The sequence below is a fragment of the Arachis hypogaea genome, chromosome 18, assembly GCF_003086295.3.
Source record: "Arachis hypogaea cultivar Tifrunner chromosome 18, arahy.Tifrunner.gnm2.J5K5, whole genome shotgun sequence".
In the NCBI taxonomy this organism is placed as follows: Eukaryota; Viridiplantae; Streptophyta; class Magnoliopsida; order Fabales; family Fabaceae; genus Arachis; species Arachis hypogaea.
This window is the reverse complement of record NC_092053.1, coordinates 113,601,841-113,628,051: the sequence shown is the minus strand read 5'-3', so window position 1 is coordinate 113,628,051 and position 26,211 is coordinate 113,601,841. Positions and strand designations below refer to the sequence as shown.

The following is a 26,211-nucleotide window of genomic DNA, read 5'->3' as shown; positions in this document are numbered from 1 at the left end:
CTTACAGAAACTCATAAAGAGTACATACATATATATAAATATTATTACAAGCATAATCCAATACAATTTCCTATCCCTCTTACAGAATATATCAAGATAAAGGCGAGGGTACAATAAACCATAACTAAAATGATACAAGGCATCACAACAACAATTAAATAAGCTCTTCGTAACTTCTGCGCCGATATCCTGAAAGGGGAAAAATGTAGGGGGGTGAGAACATCATCCTCGAAAGGGTTCTCAGTAGAGGGTTTTTGGGAATTACTGTAATAGGATACATGAAGATAATCGCACCAGTGATTCATAACCATCTTATGCCTCTTTTCAAAAACAACGCTTTACAATGAAAGTAAAGTCGGAAATCTTTTCAGAAAGAAGAACCGTTCAATTCTCAAAAACTCAAAAGCCTTTCAAAACGGTTTATCTATGCGGAACCAAAATAGCCTTTTATAATTTATTCCAAACCAGAAACACAAAACCGAAATCAACCATCAGTTCATCTCTTTCCAACCACGGCCCTAGGCCCAAACAATCCAACCAACAACCAATCACCACAATCCAACAAAGTCCCAGATGCAAACACAGTTAGGAAGTTCAAGCACAAACAAACAGTTATTACAAGTATAACAGTTAGCAATTAATCACATAGGCAAACCAAGTATAATATGCACACCCAACCAATGTCACACAAATGCATATGATGCATGCCTGTCCCTAGTGGCTGATGATATCATCTGTCGGTTATAGAGCCAACCCGACAAGTCCTGGTAGCTAACCATTGGACTGTCCCTCTGTCGTGCATCCCCAACTCGAGTTATACTCATCATAAACTTGATCATAATCATGATCCATATCCATCACCCTCACTGGTGAATATTTATCCATCACCATCACTGGTGAATATTTATGGGGGCGAGCTCATCCGGGCCTTTCACAATGCCCGGCCACACTTACGACATTGGGTTAACAGAGCTTCGAGTCTCAACCTGGAGCACATGGTGGCTAGCCATTGCTACTACCCAGGGAAACCCTCATCTCCAATAGTGGAAGTGCAAAAATCACAATTATCAATAATTCAGCATATACATGCATTCATTCTCATCCATGGATCAACATCCATCTCAGCCATCCGGCTTACGGTTCAGTCCAGAACCAGCCAATATTGATAATCACACACAGCCATTCCGGCTCACGGTTCAATCCAGAACCAGTCAATATTCATAATCATACATAGCCATTCCGGCTCATAATAAAACAGCACTTCCACATTCAAAATCATCAAATTCATGAAATCGGCATTTAAGCCATAAATCATTTTCTCAATTCATTTCACTTTGAAATCAAGTTTCAACTCTTTTCAGCCTTGGCTTTAAAGATCTCATTTCTCAAATTATCTCAGGCTCATAAGCCAATTTTACTCAAGGAAAATTCCCTTTTTGAAATAAGCCACTCTCGGCTTCCTCTTTCCAAAACTTCCAAAACCATGGAAAGTTAAAGATTTATTTCAAAGTATTCAAAATCACCCATACAACAATGGGATTTCATAACAAAAGTTTCTCGGCAGAGTCCCAAGTCTTTAGGGAAGGCCATCTTACATCAATTCTTTAAAATTCATTGAAACTCTTAAAATCATAGATTCTCGGTTCAAGTAAATAAAACTGAATTTATTATGAAACTGACCATACAAAATCACAAGTTCCAACCCGGTCCAAAAACCAACTCATTTGAAAAGGAATCGGTTCATTTGAATCAAACCACTTTCAGGTTTCTTTTTGGAACCCATTTTTTCTGACTCTTTCAAAATGCCTCAAACTTAATTACTCAATCAAAAGTCTAGATTCCTTTGAAATCACTAAAAGCTCCTTTTTATATTGAAATCAATATTAGAGCATCATTCTTTCCTTCAGTGATTCAAACGGTAAAAATAGTTCATTTCTAAATAAGTCAAACTCAAGGCATAAAATTCACTAAATAAATTAAGCTTGAAAACATAAATATTCTCTTAATAAATCAAATAATACAACTTCTCAAATCCAATCCTTTTTAAATAACTTTTTAAACAATACTAGGATTTTGTAGAAATTTCGGCAGCACCTCGCCTAAAACTTGGACTTTTGCCACCCGGTTTGGGTCCCAACTAAACCGTTTCTCATTCCTTTTCAACAGCTCAAAACCAGAAATCAATTCAAAGCAAGCTAAATCCAACAGTCACCTCAGTGACATATCTCAAGAAAACCATTTCAAAATCAACGCAATATCAACCGATTTAACCCATTTCCAAAGCTTTAAAGAATCGGTTCAGCAATAAATCATTTATCAAAACCAAATTAATTAGAGCAACCCAGGCTGAATTTCAAGAGTATTCTATCTTTCACATCATCAAAATAATTGACTCAATTCAAACCAATCCTCAACGGATTAAACTCATATTTCAAATCTTTAAAGAATCAACTTCAGACATTACATTTCACAAAGCCGCACAACAATTCAGCCAAACTGACATCCATAGTCATTCGAGTCAATCAAATAATACATAAGGCAGATACAATCACCAAATACACAATATCTCGCACTAGTATCCATATGTAATAATTCCAATACATAAAACAGTTTTTGGAAAGCGCCCCTACCTCAAAACGCAATTCCATAATCCAAACGCGTCACAGGAACCTCCTCTCTTAAACCGAGATCACCAACAACGCAACCTTGGCTCCAAGCCACTCCCGCGGTAACCACAGCAACACTAATCGCGACACATAACAATAGAAACTCAGTCTCATAGCAATTGATGCCGCAAAGCCTTAGTGTATGAAGCCAGAATAGTAACTAGAGAGCTTTCAAATCGAAAATGCTTACCGAATGAAGAAGGAACAGCTGAATCGGAATAGTGGCGGTCTCTGAACCGGTTCAACGGTAGCCGGGCAGCCACCTCAAGCGGCAGCGACGACAATTTCCGATCGCGCCAATTGAAACCAACACGCAGTGACTACGGTATTCTCGGAATTCAAAAAGGACAGAAACCTCAAATAAAAACCCTTACCGGAAGAGTGTTCTTCGGCGGCAGAGTCTCAGCCGCAGAGCCCATGGTTCAGCAGCAGCAATACTCTCCTAGTGGCCCCATTGCGCAGTAACTCCAAATCGACAGCAACAGCTCTAGCGGACAGAACGGCGCCAAGGATAACCATTAAACAGTGGCAAAATAAAGCAGAACGGAGCAAGAGCAGCAGCTGTTGCAGGTCCTTACCAGGCACAATGGCGCTAGTCCTAGCCTCATCCTCTTTTTGCAGCAAGCTCCAACGCGGCTCCAGAAGTTCTAACAGGGCACGGCGGCGGCGCTTTCCTTCCGACGCGGCTTGATGGCGGCAAGAATGGTGGCGGTCGAAGTGCAACAGCAACGGAGGTCAAGCGCGGCGGCGGCTCCACACGCGACGGTGACAGCGGCGGCTTCACTTTCCTGCGTGCTCTTTCTTCTCCGTTGGTGGCTGTGGGTCGCGCTCCCTTCATTTCACAGTTCTGTCTCTGATGCGGCGCAAGGATGATCGGCGACGACGGCCAGATCTCCAGCGACGGCACGAGGATGCACGGCGGTGGCTTCTGCAGCAGCTCCTCGCAAGCGCTCTCCCCCTTCTCCTCCATCGATGGTGACAATGGCGGCACTGGCGGCGAGGCGCGGCGGGGCACCCTTCGCTCTCCTCCGTTCAACAGTTAGAGATCGCCCCCTCTCTTCTTCTCTTCTACCCTTTCCCGACTCAGCCTTCCCTTTCTTTTTCTTTTCTTTTGTTCAAGAAGAAAAGCAAGCTGCGCTTGCTACTGCTGCTGGGTGAGGGAAACATTGTGGGTGTTACGGCTGGGTCTTGGGGGAAAACGGGTCGGGTTATGGTTTTTAGGGTTAGGGTTTCATTTTCAAAAATTAAGGTTAGGGGTAAAATGGTAATTTCAAATGAAATTAGAGATAATATAGTAATTAGAAATAAATTCTAGTCCAACAATAATAATGTATAAAAATACTATTTGTTCCTCTATTTTTACAAATTACTTTCAATAAAATGCCCAAATCAAATAATTAGAAATAATATACTTAATTTCTTCATTTTTCCAAAATAGCAATAGTAATATTTAAAATATTACTTACCTAATCCAAATCATATAAAATCCTTATTATTTCATAACTCGCAACTTTATAATTTAAATATAGAAAATATTCCAATAATTATAAAATTGGATAAAGATCATATCTCGTCTCAAATCCAATAAATCAAAACTTGTGTTAGTTATCTTTAATAAAATAATTTCTGAAATTAAGGCTATAAATAACTGTAGGATTTGAGACTTGATCATAATAAGACTTTTCAAAGATTATGAGTCTTACACGGGTGAGTATCGGACCGGGTTGTGTAAGACCGACTCGACTTAGTGATTCCTTTTCATTCTCAAGATTGGTCACCGTAATCTTGAACAGTTTCACTTTACATTGAAGAGATAGACCACTTCTTTCAATGCGACGTTCAAAGGTGATGCCACCTTGCCCTCACTAAGGCAGTGCCCTTCAGTAGATTGCACCCTAACCATTGAAAGTTTTTGACAAAGAGGTCCCCTTCAAGGGAAAGAGAACAATGAGGAGTAAAAAAAAAACGCTAATCAATATATAAAGAAGCCCAGAAGTCTTTGGCACCAATATTAAAGCGAAGCTTGATGCTTTGAGAAGAAGCTTCTTCAAGTCTCTGCTTCTTTGTAGTTTTCTGACCTTGAGCTTCAAAGTCAAGAGTCAAAAGGGCCTTCTTGGATACCATATAGAAGAGAAACCCTTGGAGGCCTTCTTTGCTGCCTTTTTCTTAATCTATTGAAGACAACAAAAGGCACCTGACCTTGACATCATCCTTGTTGTACAAAGTATACAAACTGATAGACAACGATAACGAAGTTACAATAATAATAAAAGTAATATACCAAGCTTGGTCCTCATATGACTTAGGTTCTTGGTGATTAACATATTGGTCAACACGTGCGTGGTTGGAGATTTCCCTTAACATCCACAATAAAACTACATGACCACTTATTCATCTTTGTCAATAATGTCAAAGTCAAACTCTAGACAAGATGCTCAAACCAATAAATGTTATAGCGAATATGTCGCTCCAACTCGTCATAAAAAGGGCAGATGCTAATAATGGGACGAACTTTGAAGAACAAATTTTTAAAAACGTGAAACAATTCATCGAAGATATGAAAGAATTTTCGATTAGCATGAGCTTGGAAAGAAGAAGATTTTGAAGGAAGACGACAACGTGAGAAACTGGCAAATGAGTTCAAAAGATTTGATGAAGGCCCAACCATTTAGATGTAGTGGGTAGCAGCGGTGGCTACATATTTTTGCTACCATAGTGGGCACCAATATGACCAAATTTTGAAAAATCGCCTTATTTTCAACATAACTATAAAACCATGATCACAATCAACCCTGATAGACAGACATTAGCCTAACTAAAACTTGATCCATAAATAAAGCACAAATAATAAATAGCAAATAATAGTAAAAGATGTAGAGAAGACCTAAAAGAGAATAAAAGTGGAAGTGGCACGATGGAGGAAGAAAAAGAAGAGTAGGAAGAGAAAAGGAATAGGAAGAAGAAAAGAGAAGTTAGTTTGGGGGATGGTGGTGCTACGATGATAGTTGTGAAGGTGAAGCCCGATGATGATGTTGATCGAGATGATAGTAACTGGTGAAGAGAAAGGAGAAGAAAAGAAGAAAGAAAAGGGGAAGAAGAGAAGAGAAAAGGAGAGTTTTTTATTTTTTAATTTTTTTGTAGGGAGGAAGTTTTTAGTCCCTGAAATAATTTGGGGTTGACACCTAGCACACACCTCATAGGTCAGATGGACAACTTGCTACTAATCGGTTGTAAGGGTCGATTTGTCCAATTTTATTAATGGATGGGAGTTGGGTTAAGGTTTGAGAATGATTAGGATGCGATATGTCTCACGAAAAAAAGGTTAAGGACCGAAAAGAATATTATTGAGAAAGGACAATTTTAGTTGATTTTGTGACATAATTTTTAATTTATGATAATTAACTATTTGATTCTTTGTTTTGTTTATTTTCATATTTAAAATAAAAAGGGATCAAAATCTAGAAATAGTAGTTTAGGTAGCTAGTTTGATGCTAATAGATTTTTATATATTTGCATTTTGCTCTGGATGCATATATACATATAATTTTTTGTGGGATGAATATTATTAGTAATGCTAGAGAGACAAAAGGAAAAAAAAGTCAGAATTTGTCTTATTAATATTTATTAATTTATAATAATTAATAAATATTAAATAAGATAAATTCTAATTATTTTTGGCTAATTTTTTTACTACCAAACATTTTAAAATACTATTTTGGTCCCTAATATTTGAGATCAAAATTAAAATGTCCTTAACTTTTTTTTTTTTTAAATAGTTTCTAACATTATATTTAGTATTAAAATATTCTTTTTGACAAATTTATCCTTTATAAAATTTGAAAATTAAAAAACCCTCCTCCCTTTTTTCCTCATCATTCTCCATCAAAGACCATTATCGTATATCACCTCCTTCCCACCATTGTCGCCGTTCCTTTCTCCACCTCACTAGAGTTGAAACCCTAAATGATGACTTCTTTACTAGCGACGCAAACAATGGTCACACGCTCTTCAGCTATGCCCCTTTAGACTTCTTCAGAATCCATGTCTTCTTTTGACCTTTAGTCTTGAATCAGGGTTCTTGAATCTCGTCGTTGATGATGGAATTAGTTAGGGTAGCTATGAGGAGGAGGAAGAAAGTAGTAGCTGCCCAACTCTCTCTTTCTCTTTCTTTTTTCTTCTTCTTCTCTTTCTCTCTCATTAAACTCATTTCATGTATCTTGTCTCTTTTTTTGTCCTAATTTTTCTTTTTTATTTCTTTTTTTCAAAAAATATGAATGTTGTATTGTTGTTGAATTTGGAGAATTAAGTTGCAATAAATAATGTTGTTGTTGGTGTTGCTCTTAAATTTAAATATTGTGTTGTTGATGATGGATGAAATGAATAATATTAGAGAAGAGGATGGCTACTATTTGGTAGGAGTAAAGGTGGTAATGATTGATGGTAGGGTTGGAGTCAGAACAAAGATATGAGTATTTTTGTTTGAAAAATTTTGAAAAGATAATTTTAATTCTAAATACAATATTGAGGACCATTTTAAATAAAAAAAGGTTAGGGATAATTTTAATTTTTATTCTAAATTTTAAAAACCAAAAGTGTATCTATTCCATTTTGTGTTGTTTTACTCAAATTTTTTTTTTCGCGTAAATAATTGTCGTCCTATGTTAACCTAGTCCAAAATTTAGTATTCAAAAGATTTTGAAAATTCTAATCATCGCATACAATGTGAGCCCTATCCCACTTTTACAATGTAAGCCCACCCCAGTTTTGGGAATATCCATTGTTTTGATAAACACTTGTTAATATCGAAACTTGTAATACAAGGCTTCAAGATTGCATGTTTGAACCATAGTGGTCAGAATCGAACCGGTGATCGAACCGGTCAGGTCACTGAATCATTGGTTCAATCGTTGGGTTACTGGTTGAACTGGTTGACTCGATCTTATGTAAATAAAAAATAAAAAATAGTCAAAAGTTTAAAATTAAAATTTAAAATACATATTTTTACTAACATTTTAAAATATCAAGTTATTTTAAAACAATATGGAACATGAACAATAAATATTTTATTATTTTTACTCTATCATAAATATTTTTATTTTGTTTTTATATTAAAATAACTATTATTTTTAAATTTTAATAATTTATTAATTAGTTTATATCTTTTATACTATTATATACTACAAGTATTTATTAAAAAATAATATTAATAGATATTATATAATTATAAAAAAATAAGTGAGTTTATAATTATTGTTAAATAAAAATATAATTAATTTAAGAATGAGTGAGTTTATAATTAAAATTAAAATAAATTAAATAAAAGTAAATTATTTGATAAAAGATATCTATATGGGTTATAATTTGCATACATTCTAATAAAAAACATAGTGGTCTGGTGGTTGTGGAGCTTTTTGGTTTCTTTGAGGGCAGGGATTCGAACCCTACCTCAAGCATTTTGAAAATATTTTCTTTCAAATGGTTCGGTTAGACCACCTCACCAGTTTTGACCGGTTCACACCGAATTTGACCGGTTCAATTTCTTGTGCAGTTCAAATATTGGACCGGACCGGTATAGGATCCGATTCACCGATTTTTTGGTTGAACCGGCCGATCCGATCTGATTTTTACAACTATGGTTTGAACTCACTTGTACCAAACCTAGGATCTCCTCTTTGTCTCTAATAAGAAAACATTTAGCAGAATATGAAGTCTATGTTACAATTTACTATAACTAATGGTTCATGGAACAATAAATAATTATCTAGGAAATCTAGAGAATTCTATGATCTATGATTCCACGATGTCTTATAAAATTCAGTAGAATATGAATTCTATTTTACGATTTATTATAACTAACCATTCATCGAACAATAAAATATCTAGAGGTTTCTAAAGGCCTAGTAACTTGATGAGATTCTCTAAAACATTTTCTTTCTTAAGACTTGTTCACCAAGATGGTGGCAATATGACATTCAAAACTCAACATACACATCTTTAGGATGAAAGGACATAATTACCCTTAAAAGGAAAATTTCCATAATCATTCAAGTGACTTCCAAACTCATTAGCATGAAAGTTTCACATTCAACTATCCATTTTCATTATTCCCCAAACACGCACGTAGTCATCAACAAAATCGACACTTACAAACAATATAATTCTATCAATTTGCAAAATGGCTAGCCTAGGGTTTTAAGACAAAGTGGCATAAATGATCATACAATTCCCTACCTCAAATCTGATCCAAGCTTTTGATCCCACTTTAGAGTTCAATTTCACCAACAGATCCTAATTTGCATCCAACAACAAAATTCTAATCAATTTATGGCCTCATGGCTGAATTGACGGCAAGAAAAAAGGGGAGAGAATTTCTCTTCTCACCTAAGAGCTTGAGGATTATGATTCCAACTCCTTAATGATCTAGATTATGGTTCCTTAAACAAAGAACAAATCACAAAATTAGATCATCATTCTTGGCCACTTGAACGAAGTTCCAAGAGAAGGAGAGGAAGAAATTTTTTACCATGCCTTTAATAAAATTGGTATTGACGTGAAGAAAGTATAGTGAGGACTCAGTTATTTGAAATAAAATTGCGATCAGAACTTAAGCTAGAAATCATGAGGAAGAATGTTTATGGTTGCTTTCTTTTTCTTACGTTATTGGTGGAAAAAAGAAATGGAATGAGGAGAGAGAGAGAGAAAGAAATGGCCACATGGCCTATTTGGGAAGAGAGAGAAAAAGAAAGTTTGTGGTCGAAACTATGGTGTTAAAATGAATTTAGTTTTGACAAAGCTTGACGTAGCGTGAATTGTGGTTAAAAATTATTAGATAATAATTTATTTAAATATATTAAATTATTTAATTATTTTTAATTGATAATTTTATACGAAGATAAATGTGAATTTTTATTTTTATATACATTTAATTATATAATTATATTATTAGTAAAAATAATTATTTTTTTATTTATTGTATAAATAGTCATCAAAATAAATATATATGGTTGAATGACTGTATAAATTTTTTTTATATTATCAGTGCATTAATATTATACTTAATTATTTTATTATAAATATTTACTTTACTAATTAAATTTATTTATTTTTATGGTCGTTAATAATAGTATCATATAAATTATCTTAGGTTTAAAATATTTTAGTAAAGATTAGATTATTTTATGTAATTTAATTATATTAATAAAATTTTTTAATTAATGAATTTTGATTTGATAAATTGGTGGATGTATATTTTATAATTTTTTTTATAAAAATACTATTTATACACTAAAATTAACCACTGTGTATTTATGTATTAATACATGTATTATTTAACTCATTTTTAACGTGTATTTTATGCTAATGGCTCATTTTAATGTACACCTAATGTGATTGTTTTATTAATAACAACGGCTATAATTATGATGCTTACCATAACTATACATTTAAAATGTATTACTAATATTAAAGTAAGATTTTTTTATTATTTAAAATATTTTTTAATTAAAAATTTAATTTTAAGTCTTATAAAAGGTTTTGAAAAAGAAGAGAGTAAGGATCGCATATATCCGTGCAATTAAAGATATGAATGATAGGGCTACAATTAGTGTGAAGACTCAAGATGGTGTGACAGAGGAATTTTCTATTGGTATAGGATTACACCAGGAATCATCCTTAAGTCCATACCTTTTCACATTAGTCTTGGAAATACTAATAGAGCATTTCCAAGAGCTTGTGCCATGGTGCATGCTTTTTGCCAATGATATCGTCCTTATGGGAGAGTCAAGTGAAGACCTAAATAAGAAGTTAGATTTATGGAGAGAAGCTCTAGAAGTGTATGGTCTGCGCATAAACCGTAGCAAGATGGAATATATGGAATGTAAGTTCGGCCGTCGAAGAGAAAACCCTAATATAGAGGCGAAGATTGGAGAAAACATCCTAGGAAACGTTAAAATTTTTAAATATCTTGGGCGTATCATACATAATAATGGAGAGATTGAACAAGACTTAAATCATAGGATCCAAGCAAGTTGGTCAAAATGACGGAGTGCGTCTGGTTTCATATATAACAAAAAAGTGCCTTTAAAACATAAAGGTAAATTCTATCACATTGCTATTAGACCGGCTATGCTTTATGGTACAGAGTGTTGGGCGACCAAAAGGGAGCATGAATATAAGTTAAGTGTGGCAGAGATGAAGATATTGAGATGGATGAGTGGTCACACGCGATTGGATAAAATAAAGAACGAAGATATAACAGAGAGAGAGTTGGAGTAGCACTTATTGTGGAAAAGATGGTAGAATCGCATCTCAAGTTATTTGGATATGTGAGAAGAAGACTGACAGAGCACCTAGCTAGGAGGGTGAATGAGATGGAAGATGAAAAATGGGTGAAAGGCAGAAAAAGACCTAGGAAGACCATCCATGAGGTGGACAAACAAGATCCACATGTAAATTGTCTTTCTGTAGACATGATACATGATAGAGCTCAATGACATCGCTTGATCCATGTAACCGACTCGACCTAGTAGGACAAGACTTTATTGTTCTTGTTGTATATTGTAGGTAGTACACAAATTAAGTGGACTAGATATGATAGATCTAGTGTTAACGACAGAAGCTGCATGCAAATCGAGGGATGAAAACCTGATCTGTGTAAAAATTTGACACCAACAAGTAATATATATAAAGTAATTATTAATTTATAAAAATTAAAAGATATATAAAAAGGAAAAAGTATTAGACATGATCTCTTACACCATTTCCTTCATTTCTTGTTGGTGTCCAATTCTTACGCAAATCAAGCCTTCATTCTTTCAACATTTGTTACAAACAATTTTCTAAAAAATAGACTGAATAGGCTAGTTGGAGTAGTTAAATCGAGAACTGATCATGTATGTGGTTCGATTGACAAGATAAATCTTTAGTTTGAGAACTATCTGCGAACCGCTAAATCAACTAGGAATGATCGGTCAGACTAAATTGGGTTTTCCCTAATGTCCCAAATGATGTCGTTTTGGAGTTATTTAAAAGGAAAAACAAAAGAAATTAAAAAGGAAAAAGAAACCTAAGTTATATACCCTCCTCATCACCTTCAATCTCTCTTTCTTCTCTCAAAGAAAAAGGTGATAAATCCTAAGTTCTTCTCTTTTGTTGTAGCATCTAACTCCTCTGCTCAAGGCACTAGTTTTTTCGCGTTGCATTGTTAAGATCCTGTTCAGCAGTTCATCGCCCCGCAACACACCGACTGCTCGCTCATCGTTCGTTGTCGCTTTGTCGCCTGTTGTCCGTCGCCAACATTCTTACTCTCTCTCCCTCGTACTATGCTAAACCCGAAGGTAATTTAGTTTTTCTTGTCTTTTTTTTTATTTTTTTCAAAATGATTTAGTTAAAATCGTTAAATTGGGTTTAGTTGTGCACTAGGAATAATGGATGCTACATTTTGAGTTGGTGGCTTGATTTTGAATTGATAAATATTTTCATTTGGATCATCTGGGCTGGAATTTATTACATTTCTTCGTATCTTGTGTTGCGTTGTTTACTTTCTATCTTGATATAATAATAACAACAATGTAAGTTCTTACTACTCTAATCTATTCTCTTTGGCTACATTTGGTTTTTAAAATAGGACAAGAAAAAATGCTAAGAACATAACATAAAGGACGGAAATACAAAATATAAGATAGAACAAATAATAAAAAGTTTAATTTACCTTTATTTTTTTTTCACGCAAAATTTAGAATAAAAATAAAATAATAAAAAATATAATTATGAAAATTTGATATGATAATAAATGAAAAAAAATTATGTCACCGTTTAGTGTTTCTGTGCTCTTCCTGTTAGAAAGGACACAAAATATACTAATTAAGTATCTTAGGACACAATGTCTTTGTCCATGTCTCACATTCCAAATACGATTTTGTGTTTCTGTGTCCATGTCTAATTGTCCTGTCTTTATGAACAAATGCAACCTTTAAGAACTGAGTTTTATTCATTCATTCATGTTCTTGTTTGTTGTGTCTATCTTGATGAGATCAATGGCGAAATAATGAGTGTTAATAATAGAGTATTTAATCAAATTGGAACTCAAAAAATTTCTAAGTGGGCGTTTTGGTCTCCAACAAAAATTAATTACTTAATTAGTTCTCAGCATTTTCTGGCATAAGACAAACTGGTCATTTTGGACTCAGCTCCATTAACCACTAACAGAATGATCTGATGTGTCACGTGAAGCTGCTGACTCAGCCATTAAGTTCCACGTGTTTAATAAGGACAAATATGTCCCTTGCCTGAATGATACACAATGTAACATTTTAGGACTAGGGCACGACGTTGTTTCATTAGGAGAGGGTTTTTAATAGAGTTCCTCTAGGGAGCCAATGAGTTACCTATATAATGGCTACAATGGGCTGTTTGTTAGGCCCAATATGAATTAAAAATGATGATTAACCCCTTTTTAACCCTAATTAACCTAAATGCTTGTTCAGTTTTGTTTTAACCCCTATTTTCAAAATTTTCCCAATTCCTTTATTCTGAATGGAAGGCCACGCTACCACCCAAAACCCCCATTGTCAAAGCTGAACATCCCGTCCCAAGCAGCCGTCGTGTGACCTTCGAACTGCATCCCTGCCGCATAGGACTTTAACGGACAACCTCCTTCGCGCACAATCTCCGTTGCTGGCAGCAATTGCTGGGCACACTGATGGCTGAGCATCCCCGTCCAAGGTGCCGCCTGACACAAAGCCTTCGCCGTGCGGCGCTGTCCTCGCTTGAAGCAATCCGTGCGCTACGTCGCGGTTGAACTCCGGCCGCTCCGTCCCCGCGCGATCTGGAGCCCTAATCTCCGTCGACGCGACCTGCATCACCCAACCTCATTCGCGCTCGCCGTTCTGTGTCAGCCGGCGGCCTGGGACCTCCTCCTGCGTGACCATTGGATGGTTCAAACCTACCATCATCGACCTTTATCGGTTAGTGGCTTGATGTCTTTTCTCATGATTCCTATTTCTGCTGTTTCTAGTGCTGTATACTGTTTATATTACTGAGTTGCTAAATTTCTGACAGTGAAAACCTCACTTTGTTGCATGATTATTGTGTCGAAACTTGTTGATTAAAATTGTGATGTGGATGGTTGCTTTTGATTTAATTTTTTTGCTGGAAGAAATGCAAAAGCTTGGTTCAAATATGCCCTTTTTATTTTCCTTCGATGTGTGGACCATTGTTGATATCTAGTTGACACTGTGTAGATGGTTACTTTAGCAGGTTATTGGATGGTTGTTTTCCATCGACAAGCACCTATTTGCTTAACGGGTTATTATTTTTTTTGTAGGGATTTTGTTTTTTATTTTCTTTTCCTGTTTAGCAATTAATCTTAGTATCTGAGAACTATTGTATATTCCCTGAGGAAGTGTAATTGTATATTTTCCCATCAAGTCGAGCTTCGTATTGCATAAGACAATAAATTGGAAAATAGGTCTTAATTTACTATTTGATCATTGTTCAATATAACCTTGTTTCCTTGATTTATGAAGTGTGATTTGTTTTTACTTTGCGGATATCCTGATGTGCACATGATAAATTAAAGTGTGAATATATTGGTTAGTTTACCAAACCTTTGGATGGTCGATTTTGATTATGGTGAATGCTATTTTGATCCTAGTACACTATCAGCTTGTTTGAACGAGTTGCTGTTTAATCGGTCTCTTGTTTTTGTAAGTAAGACAATTCATACATGATGCTAATTATATTAACCTTGTATTTATTTTGGAAAAGTTCAAGTTAGATGTTTATTTTCACACATACGACTAACTTTACTTTTATTATGACCATATCAATAAGATCAGTTGAAGACATATGAATCTACAAAAGTCACCGATTCGCTATTGCTTTTTTGTTGTTTTTTTCTTCAAGTGGCTATGTTCTGTTTCAATAGGTCATGGAAGTGTGGATCAAATCCTTTCAATTCTCTAATCACTAATCTTCTAATAAAGGTTGCTTTTTGCATTAAAAATTACCATTCTTGCCGAAAAAACTGCTGATCTATATCCTCGAATTTTAATGACGTATATATCTTGCTAGTTTGATGTATGATTCATTAAATACTCGAAAGAACAATTTTATATGAGTAGCAAATATGATTAGTCTTTTGTCCATATTTGGATGGTTGATTTTCATAAATGAGAAGTTTACTGTGTCGGTATTCTGTGTGACTATTGTGATGTTTGAGGGTTGTCTTGTATTTTAGTGAGAAACTGTGTACATGGTCCATAGACCGTAATCCAAACTCGGATATGCATACCTAGATCGACGTGGAACATATGGTAAATTCAATGAATAATTGGATGGTTGAATTGCACTGATTGCTTTGCTGTTTAGGTGTGCCATATTTTTGCTTTGTGTGAATCTGATTTACCTGCAGGATTGTTATGTTTATAATTGGCCGAGTCGGACTCTCAGACCACCTAAGTTATTGCTGTGCACATCCTTTCTCTTCCTCGGCCTTATAATCTTTTGAGTTTTATTAGCTGGAATAATTACAGGATTTTTTGCTCATGTTATCATAAGTTTCATCGGTTAATTATAAACTCAATAGAATCTTGCATTAGAATTCAGGTGACCTACTGCATGAGTAAAATTTCACGGTGCTCAACAATCCATTTCATACCGTCCGAACGCAAAATCAGATGGGTAAAAAGGTATCACATTGTTTACATGATTGAAATAAGATGTTTGATTATATGTTGTGACGTCATTCTTTTCTTAATTTTTTCTCAACAGAAATTAGTCGAGACGCGATGCTCACCTTGCTACATCAACAACTTGTTTTCCCACTTGGAACTACATAATGAGGACGCTAAGTTGGCTGAGCTTGAGGCTATTGGATTTGGTTTTCTGCGGCGGGTACCGCTATGGCATGTGAAGCAGAGCATCATGCTTCAACTTGCGAGGGCCTATGACATGGAATCAAACACTCTCAGGGTCAACGCAGGGGACATCCACATTACCGCCGAACTGATCAGCAGGGTATTCAGCATACCTTCTAGAGGCTAGTTGAAGTTATGTAAGATGTAATAATTATTGTGTGTGTGTTTTGGTTTTTCTTTGTTGATACTGATTGATTGTTGTACAATATTTCATTAATGTAGGGGACCAATCCCGGAACTGTAGAAGAAAAATGTATCCCATTTGGCACTTAAGAGACAGTTCCAGATGAAAACAACAACACAACTGCGGGACTTTGTCTTTGCCTGTCCAATGGAGATCGAGCAACAAAGGATGGCTTTTAAACGATACTTTATCCTCGTGGTTTTGAAGATGTTTCTTTGCCCTACAAGCCAGCAGACTATTTTCCCATGGCACCTCCCTCCGATTTTGGATGTCTCGAACCCAAGAAGATTTCACTGGCCGTATTAGATATTAAAGTGGTTGCGAGATGCAATAAGAAAATTCCAAAATGAGAACCAGGAAATATGTGGCGGGTGTATGTTCGTGTTGCTGGTATCGCCAATAATTTACCTAAATTTCTACTACATGTACGTCTTAAGTTGTAAATCCTAACATTTGAATTACTTGTATCCAGGTTCTGTACTTTCAGCGCTTAAAGCATGGTCGGTTACATGCATGTCAAGCACCCGAGCCTTGGATTGATGAATGGACTGCTAATGAACTTGATAAGAAGGCCGACCATGTTATTTCACAGGTACAATCCCTAATAATTTCATTTTTATAGTTAAATTGAATACAAATGCCATCGGAGGTAAATAAATAAAACGTTACTAGATAGGTGTGAAATCTATGGTATGAGAGCAGTTGAGACTTCGGAGATGCTTCTTCCTTCTGGATCAACTTTTCTCACCATCTACTCCAACTTCTGATTGATTCATTCCATGGCAGGCTGTATATGATTAACACCGGGTCAGTGGTCATTAAGCTCCTCTGCTTCAGATCAAACGCTGGGTCAGCGGTCATCCAATCTGAACGGGGTGAAGCCCCATAGACAAAGTCGGATCTTACGGATTAGAGAATGCTGCTCCTTTGGTTCTAGCCTATACTACAAAGGCCCTAATCACCCCGCACCTCTGCTGCACTGATGTCTCGAGAAGTACCCAATGAAGCCGTAGATTAGCCGTCTAAGATATGTATAATCAAGCTGGTGGTTTGACGATCGGTTTTTCTATCGGTAAAGAAATATAAAAACATGGTCGCATTATATGTATAGCTTCTAAACCAACAGAAAATCCTTTCGTACAAACGTTTTGGTTGTCACAAGTAACAAACCCCTTTTAAATTGATAACTGAAGTATTTAAACCTCGGGTCGTCTTCTCAAGGAACTGCAGGGAGGTGTTCTTATTATTGGTTATGAGTTTTGTAAATTGGGGGTTTTGAAAGTAGGGAACAAGTAATTTAAATGACAAGTAAAATAAATAAATTAACAATAATAAAATCTCTTGGCAAGGTATAAGAATTAGAAGTCCTATCCTAGTTATCCTTATCAGATGTGATGAGAATTAGGTTTTAATCCCACTTAATTAACCTTTACTAAAGCAAAGGAAAGTCAAGTGGACTAATTAGTTTGATCCTCAAGTCCTAGTCAATCCCTGTGGGAAGACTAGCTTTAGAGCGATCTAGATCAATTAGTAATATGCCAAATTCAACCACTGCTGAGTTTGACAACTCAAGTGTTACCAATTACTTAACCAAAGCCAAAAGGAAAAAAATATCTAAATTAAATTAAAAGCATTCATAAATAGAATAAAACGATCATAAACTGAAATACCTCAAATAATATTAATTAAGAAAATCATAACATGAATGTAGCATAAGCTAAATTGGAAAGATAAATAATAATTAAAGGTATATAATAAAATAGAAAATAAATAAGAGGAACATTAAACCTGGAAATTGAGAAGAAATAATCCTAAATCCTTTAAGAGGAATCCTAATCCTAAATCCTAAGAGAGAGGAGAGAACCTCTCTCTCTAAAAACTACATCTAAATTCTGAAAAGTGAATAATAGAAGGCCTCCTTTTTGAATGGATGCATTCTCCCACTTTATAATCTCTAATCAGTGCTTTCTGTACTTGGATCTAGGCCAAAAAGGGTTTCAGAAATCGCTGGGAGCATTTTCTGCAGTTTCTGGTGCGTGGCGTCTGTCACGCCCGCGTAGGTCACACGGTCGTGTCATCTGATAGTTTTCCTTGTCACGCGTTCGCTGCCTTTTCGCGCTAGGCACGCGGCTGCATCGTCCATGCGTTCGCGTCGCTGCCTTTTTGCGCTAGGCACGCAGCTGTGTCGTCCATGCGTTCGCGTCACTGCCAGTTTCTTCAAAAACTCCATTTTGTGCTTTCCTTCCATTTTGTATGTTTCCTTTCCATCCTTTAAATCATTCCTGCCTTAGGAGATCTGAAAATACTCAACACACAAATCACAGCATCGAATGGTAATAAAAGGTAATTAAAATAATTATTTTTAAAACATAGGAAACATGTTTTTCACATATATCACATAATAAGGAAGGAAAAGTAAAACCATGCAATTTCACATGAATAAGTGGGTGAAGGATTGAATAAATCACTTAAATTGAGTACAAAATATATCATAAAATATGGGTTTATCAACCTCCCCACACTTAAACAATGGCATGTCCTCATGCTAAATCCAAGATAAAGAGTAAGGTAAAGTTAAAGTGGTGGAATCTCATGCAATGCAATCTATTCTAAATGCAACTACCTAAATGAATCATGCAATTCTAATTGTTATTCACTTGTATATAAAGCTTACATGTAGTTAAATTAATTCATATCCTCAAGGAATCATGTATGCATAGCCAAACCTTAGATAATGTTAAAGCACTTTTACAATTGAGATGGGCAAAAATATTTCACAAACTTGCAAGACAACTAACAATTTAAGCAGAGATATATGGTGATGAGCTATTGAACCCTCATTGGATTTTGTGTTTACTCTCTAGTCACTCAGTGTTTAGTGGGTTAATCACTCTATTCTTTTTCTATCCTTACTTTCTATAACTTTGTTCTTCATCTAACCAATCAACAATTATAGAATACAGACATACAAAAATCATGAGGTCTTTTTTAAGATTGTAATGGGGCCAAGGTAAAGGTAAGGGTATATATATAAGGCTAAGTGAGCTAAATAAGTGAATCCTTGATTAGTCTAAGATCTCACCTAACATACATACTTTATAAATCAAAGTTTCTTTAACCTAACATACATATTTTAACTTTAATTTTGTCCCATGTGCATTGATTCCCTTTATTTTGCAATTGGAGAATTTTGTATCCCCTTTATTTTGCAATTGGGATAAGCTTAAGTGAAGCCATGAGCTAATGCTCCCTTTTGGGTGTCCAATGCCAGCTTTGGACTCCTGAATGGGCGTTGGATGCCAGCTGCTCCCCTTTGGGCGTTGGACGCCAGGACTGGGGTTGGTGGCTGGCGTTGAACGCCAGTTTTGGGCCTTCATTTCCAAATAAAGTATAAACTATTATATATTTCTGGAAATCCCTGGATGTTAGCTTTCCATATCCATTGAGAGAGTGTCATTTGGACTTCTGTAGCTCCAGAAATGCTCCTTCGAGTGCATGGAGGTCAGATCCTGACAGCATCTGCAGTCCTTTCTCTGTCTCTGAATTAGACTTTGCCAAAATTCCTCAATTTCAGCCAGAAAATGCCTGAAATCACCATAAAAGACACAAACTCAAACTAGAATACAAAAATATGAATTTTGCACTAAAACCTATGAAAATATAATAAAACTTAAACAAAACATAATAAAAACTATATGAAAATGATGCCAAAAAGCGTATAAAATATCCGCTCATTAAGGACCAAATCTCAGCATAGAGATATGGATGGACAGAAGGCGAGCTCGGTTAGTTAATGTTACTTGTGTTATTATCATGGATGTTTATTTTAGTAAGTATGCGACTGGTTTGAGTATTTATCATGTATATGACGATATCTAGGAATATAGCCCCGACTGTGGTTACAAAAATTATTCTTCTCCTCTCAAGCATGATAAAGTGTTTTATTTATGTTGTTTTTCATATGCTGCTGTGTCGCTTATATTGCTTAATTCGCTCAATGTATACACCACAGGAATGTAGGCCTGGTACGAGGAGAAAGTTGCCCATTCGCAGATACCGATCTGGAAGCGGCATAAAAAAAGCACTTCCAAGAGAGAGTGTCCCAAAAAACAAGGGGACACCTTTGGTAGTCCTAGACTCTGATGATGAAGATAACGTGCCGCTTGCTAGAAGGCAACGATTATTCCAACAAGAGCCGCCACCACATGATGTCAATCAAGCAGAGCCCATGGTCAAAGACGATCATAAAGGTGCTCAAGACAAACACTCTGACCACAAGGAAGCATCTCCACATACGCCGTTTGCGGCACTTGTCCAGCTTACCGAGTACAATTTTGACAGGTAAGTTGTTTGTAGCTTACTTTGTTGTTTCTTTTTCCTCTTTTTTTCCCACGTGTTGTTATTAGCAGTCATGGTAAGCGTATCTAGTCATTTTAGCTAATGTCATATTGAATTAGTTTGTAGCGAATTTGACGTCTCCATTGTACAGTGTCTTGAATTTGAACAAGTGTTGGATAATGTTGAACAAGGGTGGCAAACAAAGGCCATAAGCATGCAGCCCCTGCAAACAGTGATGCCAAACAAGTCATGCTACCATACATCGAGTCTAGGGAGACCTAGCTTTTCACTCAGTTTAACTCATCTTGAAAAGACTCCAACCCCGTTCCCGATCCATTCAATTCATCCAAGGCTTAGAAATATAAAGAAGGGGGAGACTAAGGAGAAACAAATCAGAGCATGGATACTTAACTCGTCCTTGAAAAAAGAGCAACATTTGGCATCCTATAATGGCCGAGAACATCTGGTATTACAAAGGAAGGATTTATGGACCTTGAAAGCCCGCAGTTGGGTCAACAGCACGGTAATTATCTGAACTTAATCATGCGTTTTAATTCCCTACCTTTCTATTGGTGTTTAGTTTATACTTGCTCAATGTATTGTGCAGGTCATTCAATGAATGTGCTACTCCTTCAATGACACCGAATCATCTAGATTCAAGCAAGATTTCTATTACGTGTGTCCAGGGATATTGGTAATTACACTCTACTGATTACAATATGTGTCAGATTTTGTAAGGATTCTTTCTAGTTGTGGGTTTACAGGAATTAGTCACACGAAATGATAATCTGGCATCATTCATTGATGGTGCAAGTCCAATGTATGTGGGGCTTGGTCCAGGCTTTGGTGAGGATAATAGGTTCTTTGACAAAGTCGAAGCTGTAAAGAGAAAATGGGTCAGTTGTAATCTTTTTTAAATACGCTGCACTTTCGATATAGCACCACTCTCTCTTATTATATTCAAAATAAACTTGTAAAGATCTCCCTTCATGCTGTATGTGTTCTTTAACATGGACAAGGATGGTCCGTTTGACTCTTAGAGACTGCTGTTTTGTTTTACAATATTTATATCCTGTCTGAATCAGGTCTTGGTTTATGCGTGTCCTTTTTCTAGGTAAAAATATTTGTATATGTTGCCTAAAATGGGCTTCGGAATCCAATATTTATTCCATATTTAATTTGAAATGGATGGTTACTATTTCATGCTATTAATATGGTTGTTTTTCTCTGCATATTTTGCTCTTTTGGTGTGCCATATTATTGCGTTGATTGAATCTACTCTTCTGTGCTGTTGGATACGTTTATAATGGGTTAGGTGGGTCTCCTAGGCCTAGTAAATAGTTGCTTTAGGCATTCTGTGTCTTCAAGATCAGCTAATTTTTTTTAAGAATTATGTCGTGACTGTCATTTGATTTGAGGATGTTCTGGTTCTTTCATGGTCAAAGGAGTTGACTTGTTTTTTTTAAGAGACATATTCAATCTTGTGTACTATTTGCTACAATGGTTAATTCCTAATTGTTGGAGGGGCCATTGGTGGGTATATACATTTGAGGTGAATGCGAAGTGCCTAGTGATAACCGACAGTTTGCATTCTGTACCACAAGATGATGAATGGGATAATCTCGATGCATATGTGGTAAGCTAATATATTCCTTTTGTCCGATATACAATTATAATATCTAATTCTATAGCATGTTGTTCGACTATTTTGTTCCTTGATTTTCAGGGGGGACTGTTTGAAGACATGGTGAGAATTGCAATTCTTGCATTCGTCCGGACTATATACGGCCCATCTCGTTCTTACGCCAGGGTTCCAAAGCAACCCAACAAGTGAGATAAAATTACAACTCAGCTTTTGAGGCTTTTTCTTTTTCTTTCCATCATGGGGCATACCCTATTAAGAATTCTTGTCATCCTGATTGCATAAGTGTGTTATTTGCCTGTAGCTTTGATTGTGGCATCTGTGTTATTAAGTTCATGAAAAGTTGGGCCGAAGACCGTGCTCTTAATGAATGGGACGAGGTGACTACAATAAACTTTTGGGCATATATCACGTGTCAATTTGAATATATATCACTGTAACGGTTCTTACTCCTAGCTTGCCTAGCAAATCTATTTACATGATTCACTCAGATTATACAGGATGGAGTTGATGCTAGACATTGTCTGTGGGCCACATAATGCATTGGTTGATCAGGTTCTTGCATTATTGAAGGACAAGGTTGAACCTGTACGGCGCAATCAACCACGGAACAAGAGAAAGGAAGTTAGATCACCATTCACTGCACCTAGCACGAGGACATTGATAGAACGTGCGGAAGGATTACCAAAGGGGAGGATAATCAAAGGGAGGAAGAAATAGCATACTTAGGTTTAACTACTGTGAATTTAATTACCATATGATATTTAGCTTACTTTCTGCTTAGATTCTTGGGGATTTATTTATGATACATTTCAAGGACTTGTTTCTAGTAGAATTTTTTTTAAAAATAAACTTCTGTGAATTTGTTGGTGTAAAGTTGTTCAGGCATAACACACCTACGAGTGTGACAAACTGACCATCCATTTTGTTTAGGAAAGTAACCATCTAGATTCATATCGAACCGAACATCTGATTTGTTATGTCTTATAACAGGTATGTCTCTTTTGTATTTCAGATTTGACTTGAATATGTTAAGTTATGACATCATGATCACTGGTGTTGACACAAGATCCAGTGATTCCTTTAGAATGCATGCTACAGATAGTATATGTTGAAATACCCGATGAATAACCACCCATAAATACTAAGAAACTAAACATCCAAAATCATACAATAACGAACATCCAATGTAACTCGGTAAAAATAACAGCATAATTACCTTTTAAAACGACCAGCTACGTACCAAATGACCGTGCAAAATAATATTGTGAAACCGTGATAGTAAGATAAAACATAACCAGCAATCATTAAACAGAAGTAAGCACCTAAGAATACCATCCATGTTCACAGTAAAAGCGAACATCTGATTACGTATAGAAATGAACATCCCAAGTATGCGAAAAAAAATAACCATGTAGTCACTATCTAAAACGATCAGCTACGTACCGAATGACTATATAGTATAACATGGAGCAATTTAGTATAAATTTAATAACCTAACACGTAAGGTAAAGAATAACCATCATCTATAATCATTATGCATTCAGTTCATTGAACTTAGTAAAGTAAAGTGGTTCATTCTGGCCAAAGAAAAATGGTTCATGGAAATTAATCAACTTTAGACTCTTGCAACAGCTGCCTACAAACCTTAAAACTATTTATTTATAACATAAGACCACCCTCTTCATCTAATCTTGATAATAAATGGATACCAATCTGAACCCTATAAACATGGAGATTAAAAATAAACATAAGCACACCAATGTCCAACTTATTCTAACTTTTGTTGAAGGAGCTTAACAAAGACATGAAACCGCCAGCTTGTTGGGGATCATTCCGGCTGTCATCAGCACTGAAGTTTACATCTTGAGATGCTTTCGGACGAATCACCTGCTAAACACAACCAAAAATGACAACAATTATCTTCTTGCATAGTACTATACCAAATAAACATGCAAGGTCGACATTGATACAAACATGTACTGGGGAGGCATTCTTGTTTTTCCTCCGAGCAGATTTCTTGAAGGATTTCTCCAGGGTAGCGCCGAGCCTCTTACTTTTTGGCCGGCCCTTTGTGGTGACCTTCGATGGACCTTGGATATTGACTATACCGATAACGTTTGAACTCTGTGATACAATGTTAGTGTGGGTCTCCGCCATGCTCTCGGACCTCTTCTTGGTACGGTGTGCAGCCAGCTTGGCCCTTGTTTCTTCCAGAACAGCATGCAGCAATGCTGTTTTGTCGTCGTCACTGACGAACTCTTGAGAAACATTGTAGAAGTGTGCTCATAATCCCCTGAATACAACATGACTCTCATATGACTGACTGACGTAGTGACTACTCTTGACATACGTATGCTTGCGCTTTATGTTCTTGCTCCATCGAGGGAGAACATAACAGGTAGGTACTTTATACACTTTATACGAATGGAAAACTGTAAGACAGTGACAACACAACACACTTGAACTCTCAAAAAGATTGCACTTACAATGAACTTCCTGTGTGGAACGGTCAAAATGGACATCGTATGGAATGCAGAGAATAATATCGTTGACTAATTTCTCCTCTTCTACCTTCATGCACACCGATGGCTCTTCTTCAGCAACTATAAAGACTCTGTAATCACCCTTCTTCACGAACTCAGTTTGAACATCCCTAAACATGCTGATAGTGTACTCTTGCTGAAATTGTCTCTCCATAGGCGAGCTTGTTGCACAAGGGATAACCCCCTCGAGTTTGCTGCATCATCCTCCAATTCCCTCTACTCCTTGATTCTAAGCACATTTTCATATTCGTGAACAAATTGGACCAAGCTAGTCCTACTGTATAAGAATCCACTATAGAATACGTGCATGTTCTTACTCCTTTGCATACTCCTCATGGTAGCCCAAAATTTACTCTTGAAGTATATGGGGACCCACATGCATCGATCATCATAGATGTCTACAGAAAAAAAAACCAATTTTAGCAAAGAAATCTTACACTGAACTTAGTACTACAAATTAGATAAAGCCAGATACCAAATAATTGTCAATTAAAGCGCGTAAAATAATTGTACACTAACAGACCTGACAGCCATGTGGTGTTATGTAAGTTGTACTCATCCATAAATTCAGACCAGTTATCCTTAAATGACTCCTCAGTCCGAGAGTTTCCCACAATGTCATTGAGGTCATAATACAACTCTCTGTACTGACGATAACCTCCAAGCTTGTGCGGTAACTTCTTCGTAATGTGCCAGATGCACCACTGGTGGCGTGTATCGGATAACTCATTTCTGATCGCACGGAAAATAGATCTGTATTGATCGATGATGATCCGCTGTGGAACAGTTCTCATACACTTCACCCATTGGTTGAAAACCTACTCATAACTTGGGATTTTCTCATTCTCCAGCAGAGCACAACCGAGGAGGGTCGACTTACCATGGTGGTTGACACCGAAGAACGACACAAACGGTAATCCATGCCTACAAGCAAAACCAACCAGAAATAAGAAATCCCAATCACGACCGAACAAAATAAAAAAAAATAAAGAAAAAAAGCACCAACATAATTACATCATACCTGTTTGTACTGTAGGTGCTATCAACTGACACGACGTCTCCGTAATATTCATACGACGCCCTAGACCTTGCATTCACCCATACCGCACTCCTAAATTTACACTCCTCGTCCAACTTCACAGTGTAAAAGAAGTTCGAATTGATGTCCTTTATTCTCATGAAGTACTTCATCATCTCCCTAACATCCGCTTTCACGTTGTTGGTTCGAAGCCTTGCTGTAATAAAGTTTCTTAAATACTTTTCTGAGAATCCCAGGTTAAACGGGCTCCCAGCTTCATTTGTCAAAGCTAGGAATGTCTTGTTTGGTCGAATCCCAGCCTCATCATTATCCTCGATCATGTACTTCGCATGCGTGGTCAGCTCCCTATACTCATGGTAGTGCACCGCCTTTCTCGCTAAACATGGGTTCGAGTGCCTCAACTCAACCTTGAACAAAACCCATTCTTGCATGTCCTTATCAAACTTCACATATATCCTTGTCTTGCACCCAGCAGCTGAAATCGTGTTCTTCCGCGTTGGTGCTTTGACACGAGACCTGTGGAACCTGTCGCGATTATAGTGGATAGCTTGGTTAACGGGTTTCTTTGTGATCTTGTCACATGTTGTTGTCCTTATCTTAGTTGCAAATCCTACTTTCTTTGCGTACGTAACATAGAATTCATGAGCCATCTGCAACTGCACAAACCGCATTCCAACTTTTGGTATTTCATCTTCTTGAAGGCAACCATGATCCGGTAACTATATTTCAGATTAATTACAAAAAAATCATTAACATCTGATCAAATCAAACATGTGGATCATGACTACACAAAATTAAACTATAGTCCAAATCCTCTTAACCAAGATCCATCTCTTCACTTCCAACCTCAGTAACATCCGACAGTTGTATGGCCTACAA

The 26,211-nt window shown here is 36.4% G+C and overlaps 2 protein-coding genes and 1 long non-coding RNA gene across 3 annotated transcripts; 1 reads left to right on the top strand and 2 right to left on the bottom strand.

Annotated features, from left to right (window-relative positions):
- Positions 1-8,580: 8,580 nt before the first annotated feature.
- LOC112771964 (uncharacterized) lies at positions 8,581-9,421 on the bottom strand. Its single transcript, XR_003187287.3, has 3 exons — positions 9,190-9,421; positions 9,048-9,100; positions 8,581-8,954 (listed from the first exon to the last, which is right to left on the bottom strand). It is a non-coding gene; the product is annotated as an uncharacterized lncRNA (long non-coding RNA).
- Positions 9,422-14,976: 5,555 nt separating this feature from the next.
- LOC140181627 (uncharacterized) lies at positions 14,977-16,971 on the top strand. The gene is made up of 5 exons (XM_072225742.1): positions 14,977-15,355; positions 15,438-15,683; positions 15,806-16,157; positions 16,240-16,359; positions 16,554-16,971. The coding sequence occupies exons 1-3, from the start codon at positions 15,344-15,346 to the stop codon at positions 15,854-15,856; spliced, it is 309 nt and encodes a 102-aa protein (XP_072081843.1). The 5' UTR covers positions 14,977-15,343; the 3' UTR covers positions 15,857-16,157; positions 16,240-16,359; positions 16,554-16,971.
- Positions 16,972-24,509: 7,538 nt separating this feature from the next.
- Positions 24,510-25,087, bottom strand: LOC140181423 (protein FAR1-RELATED SEQUENCE 5-like). Its single transcript, XM_072224983.1, has 2 exons — positions 24,817-25,087; positions 24,510-24,691 (listed from the first exon to the last, which is right to left on the bottom strand). The coding sequence occupies exons 1-2, from the start codon at positions 25,085-25,087 to the stop codon at positions 24,510-24,512; spliced, it is 453 nt and encodes a 150-aa protein (XP_072081084.1).
- Between the last annotated feature and the right edge of the window lie 1,124 nt (positions 25,088-26,211).

Excerpts from the sequence above, each read along its gene's own strand:
- LOC140181423 (XM_072224983.1), bottom strand. The coding sequence starts at position 25,087 with ATGAGAACTGTTCCACAGCGGATCATCATCGATCAATACAGATCTATT. Across the intron at positions 24,692-24,816 it reads TAACACCACATGGCTGTCAG|ACATCTATGATGATCGATGC; the intron begins GTCTGTTAGTGT and ends TTTTTTCTGTAG.
- LOC140181627 (XM_072225742.1), top strand. Across the intron at positions 15,684-15,805 it reads CCGCCGAACTGATCAGCAGG|GGGACCAATCCCGGAACTGT; the intron begins GTATTCAGCATA and ends TCATTAATGTAG.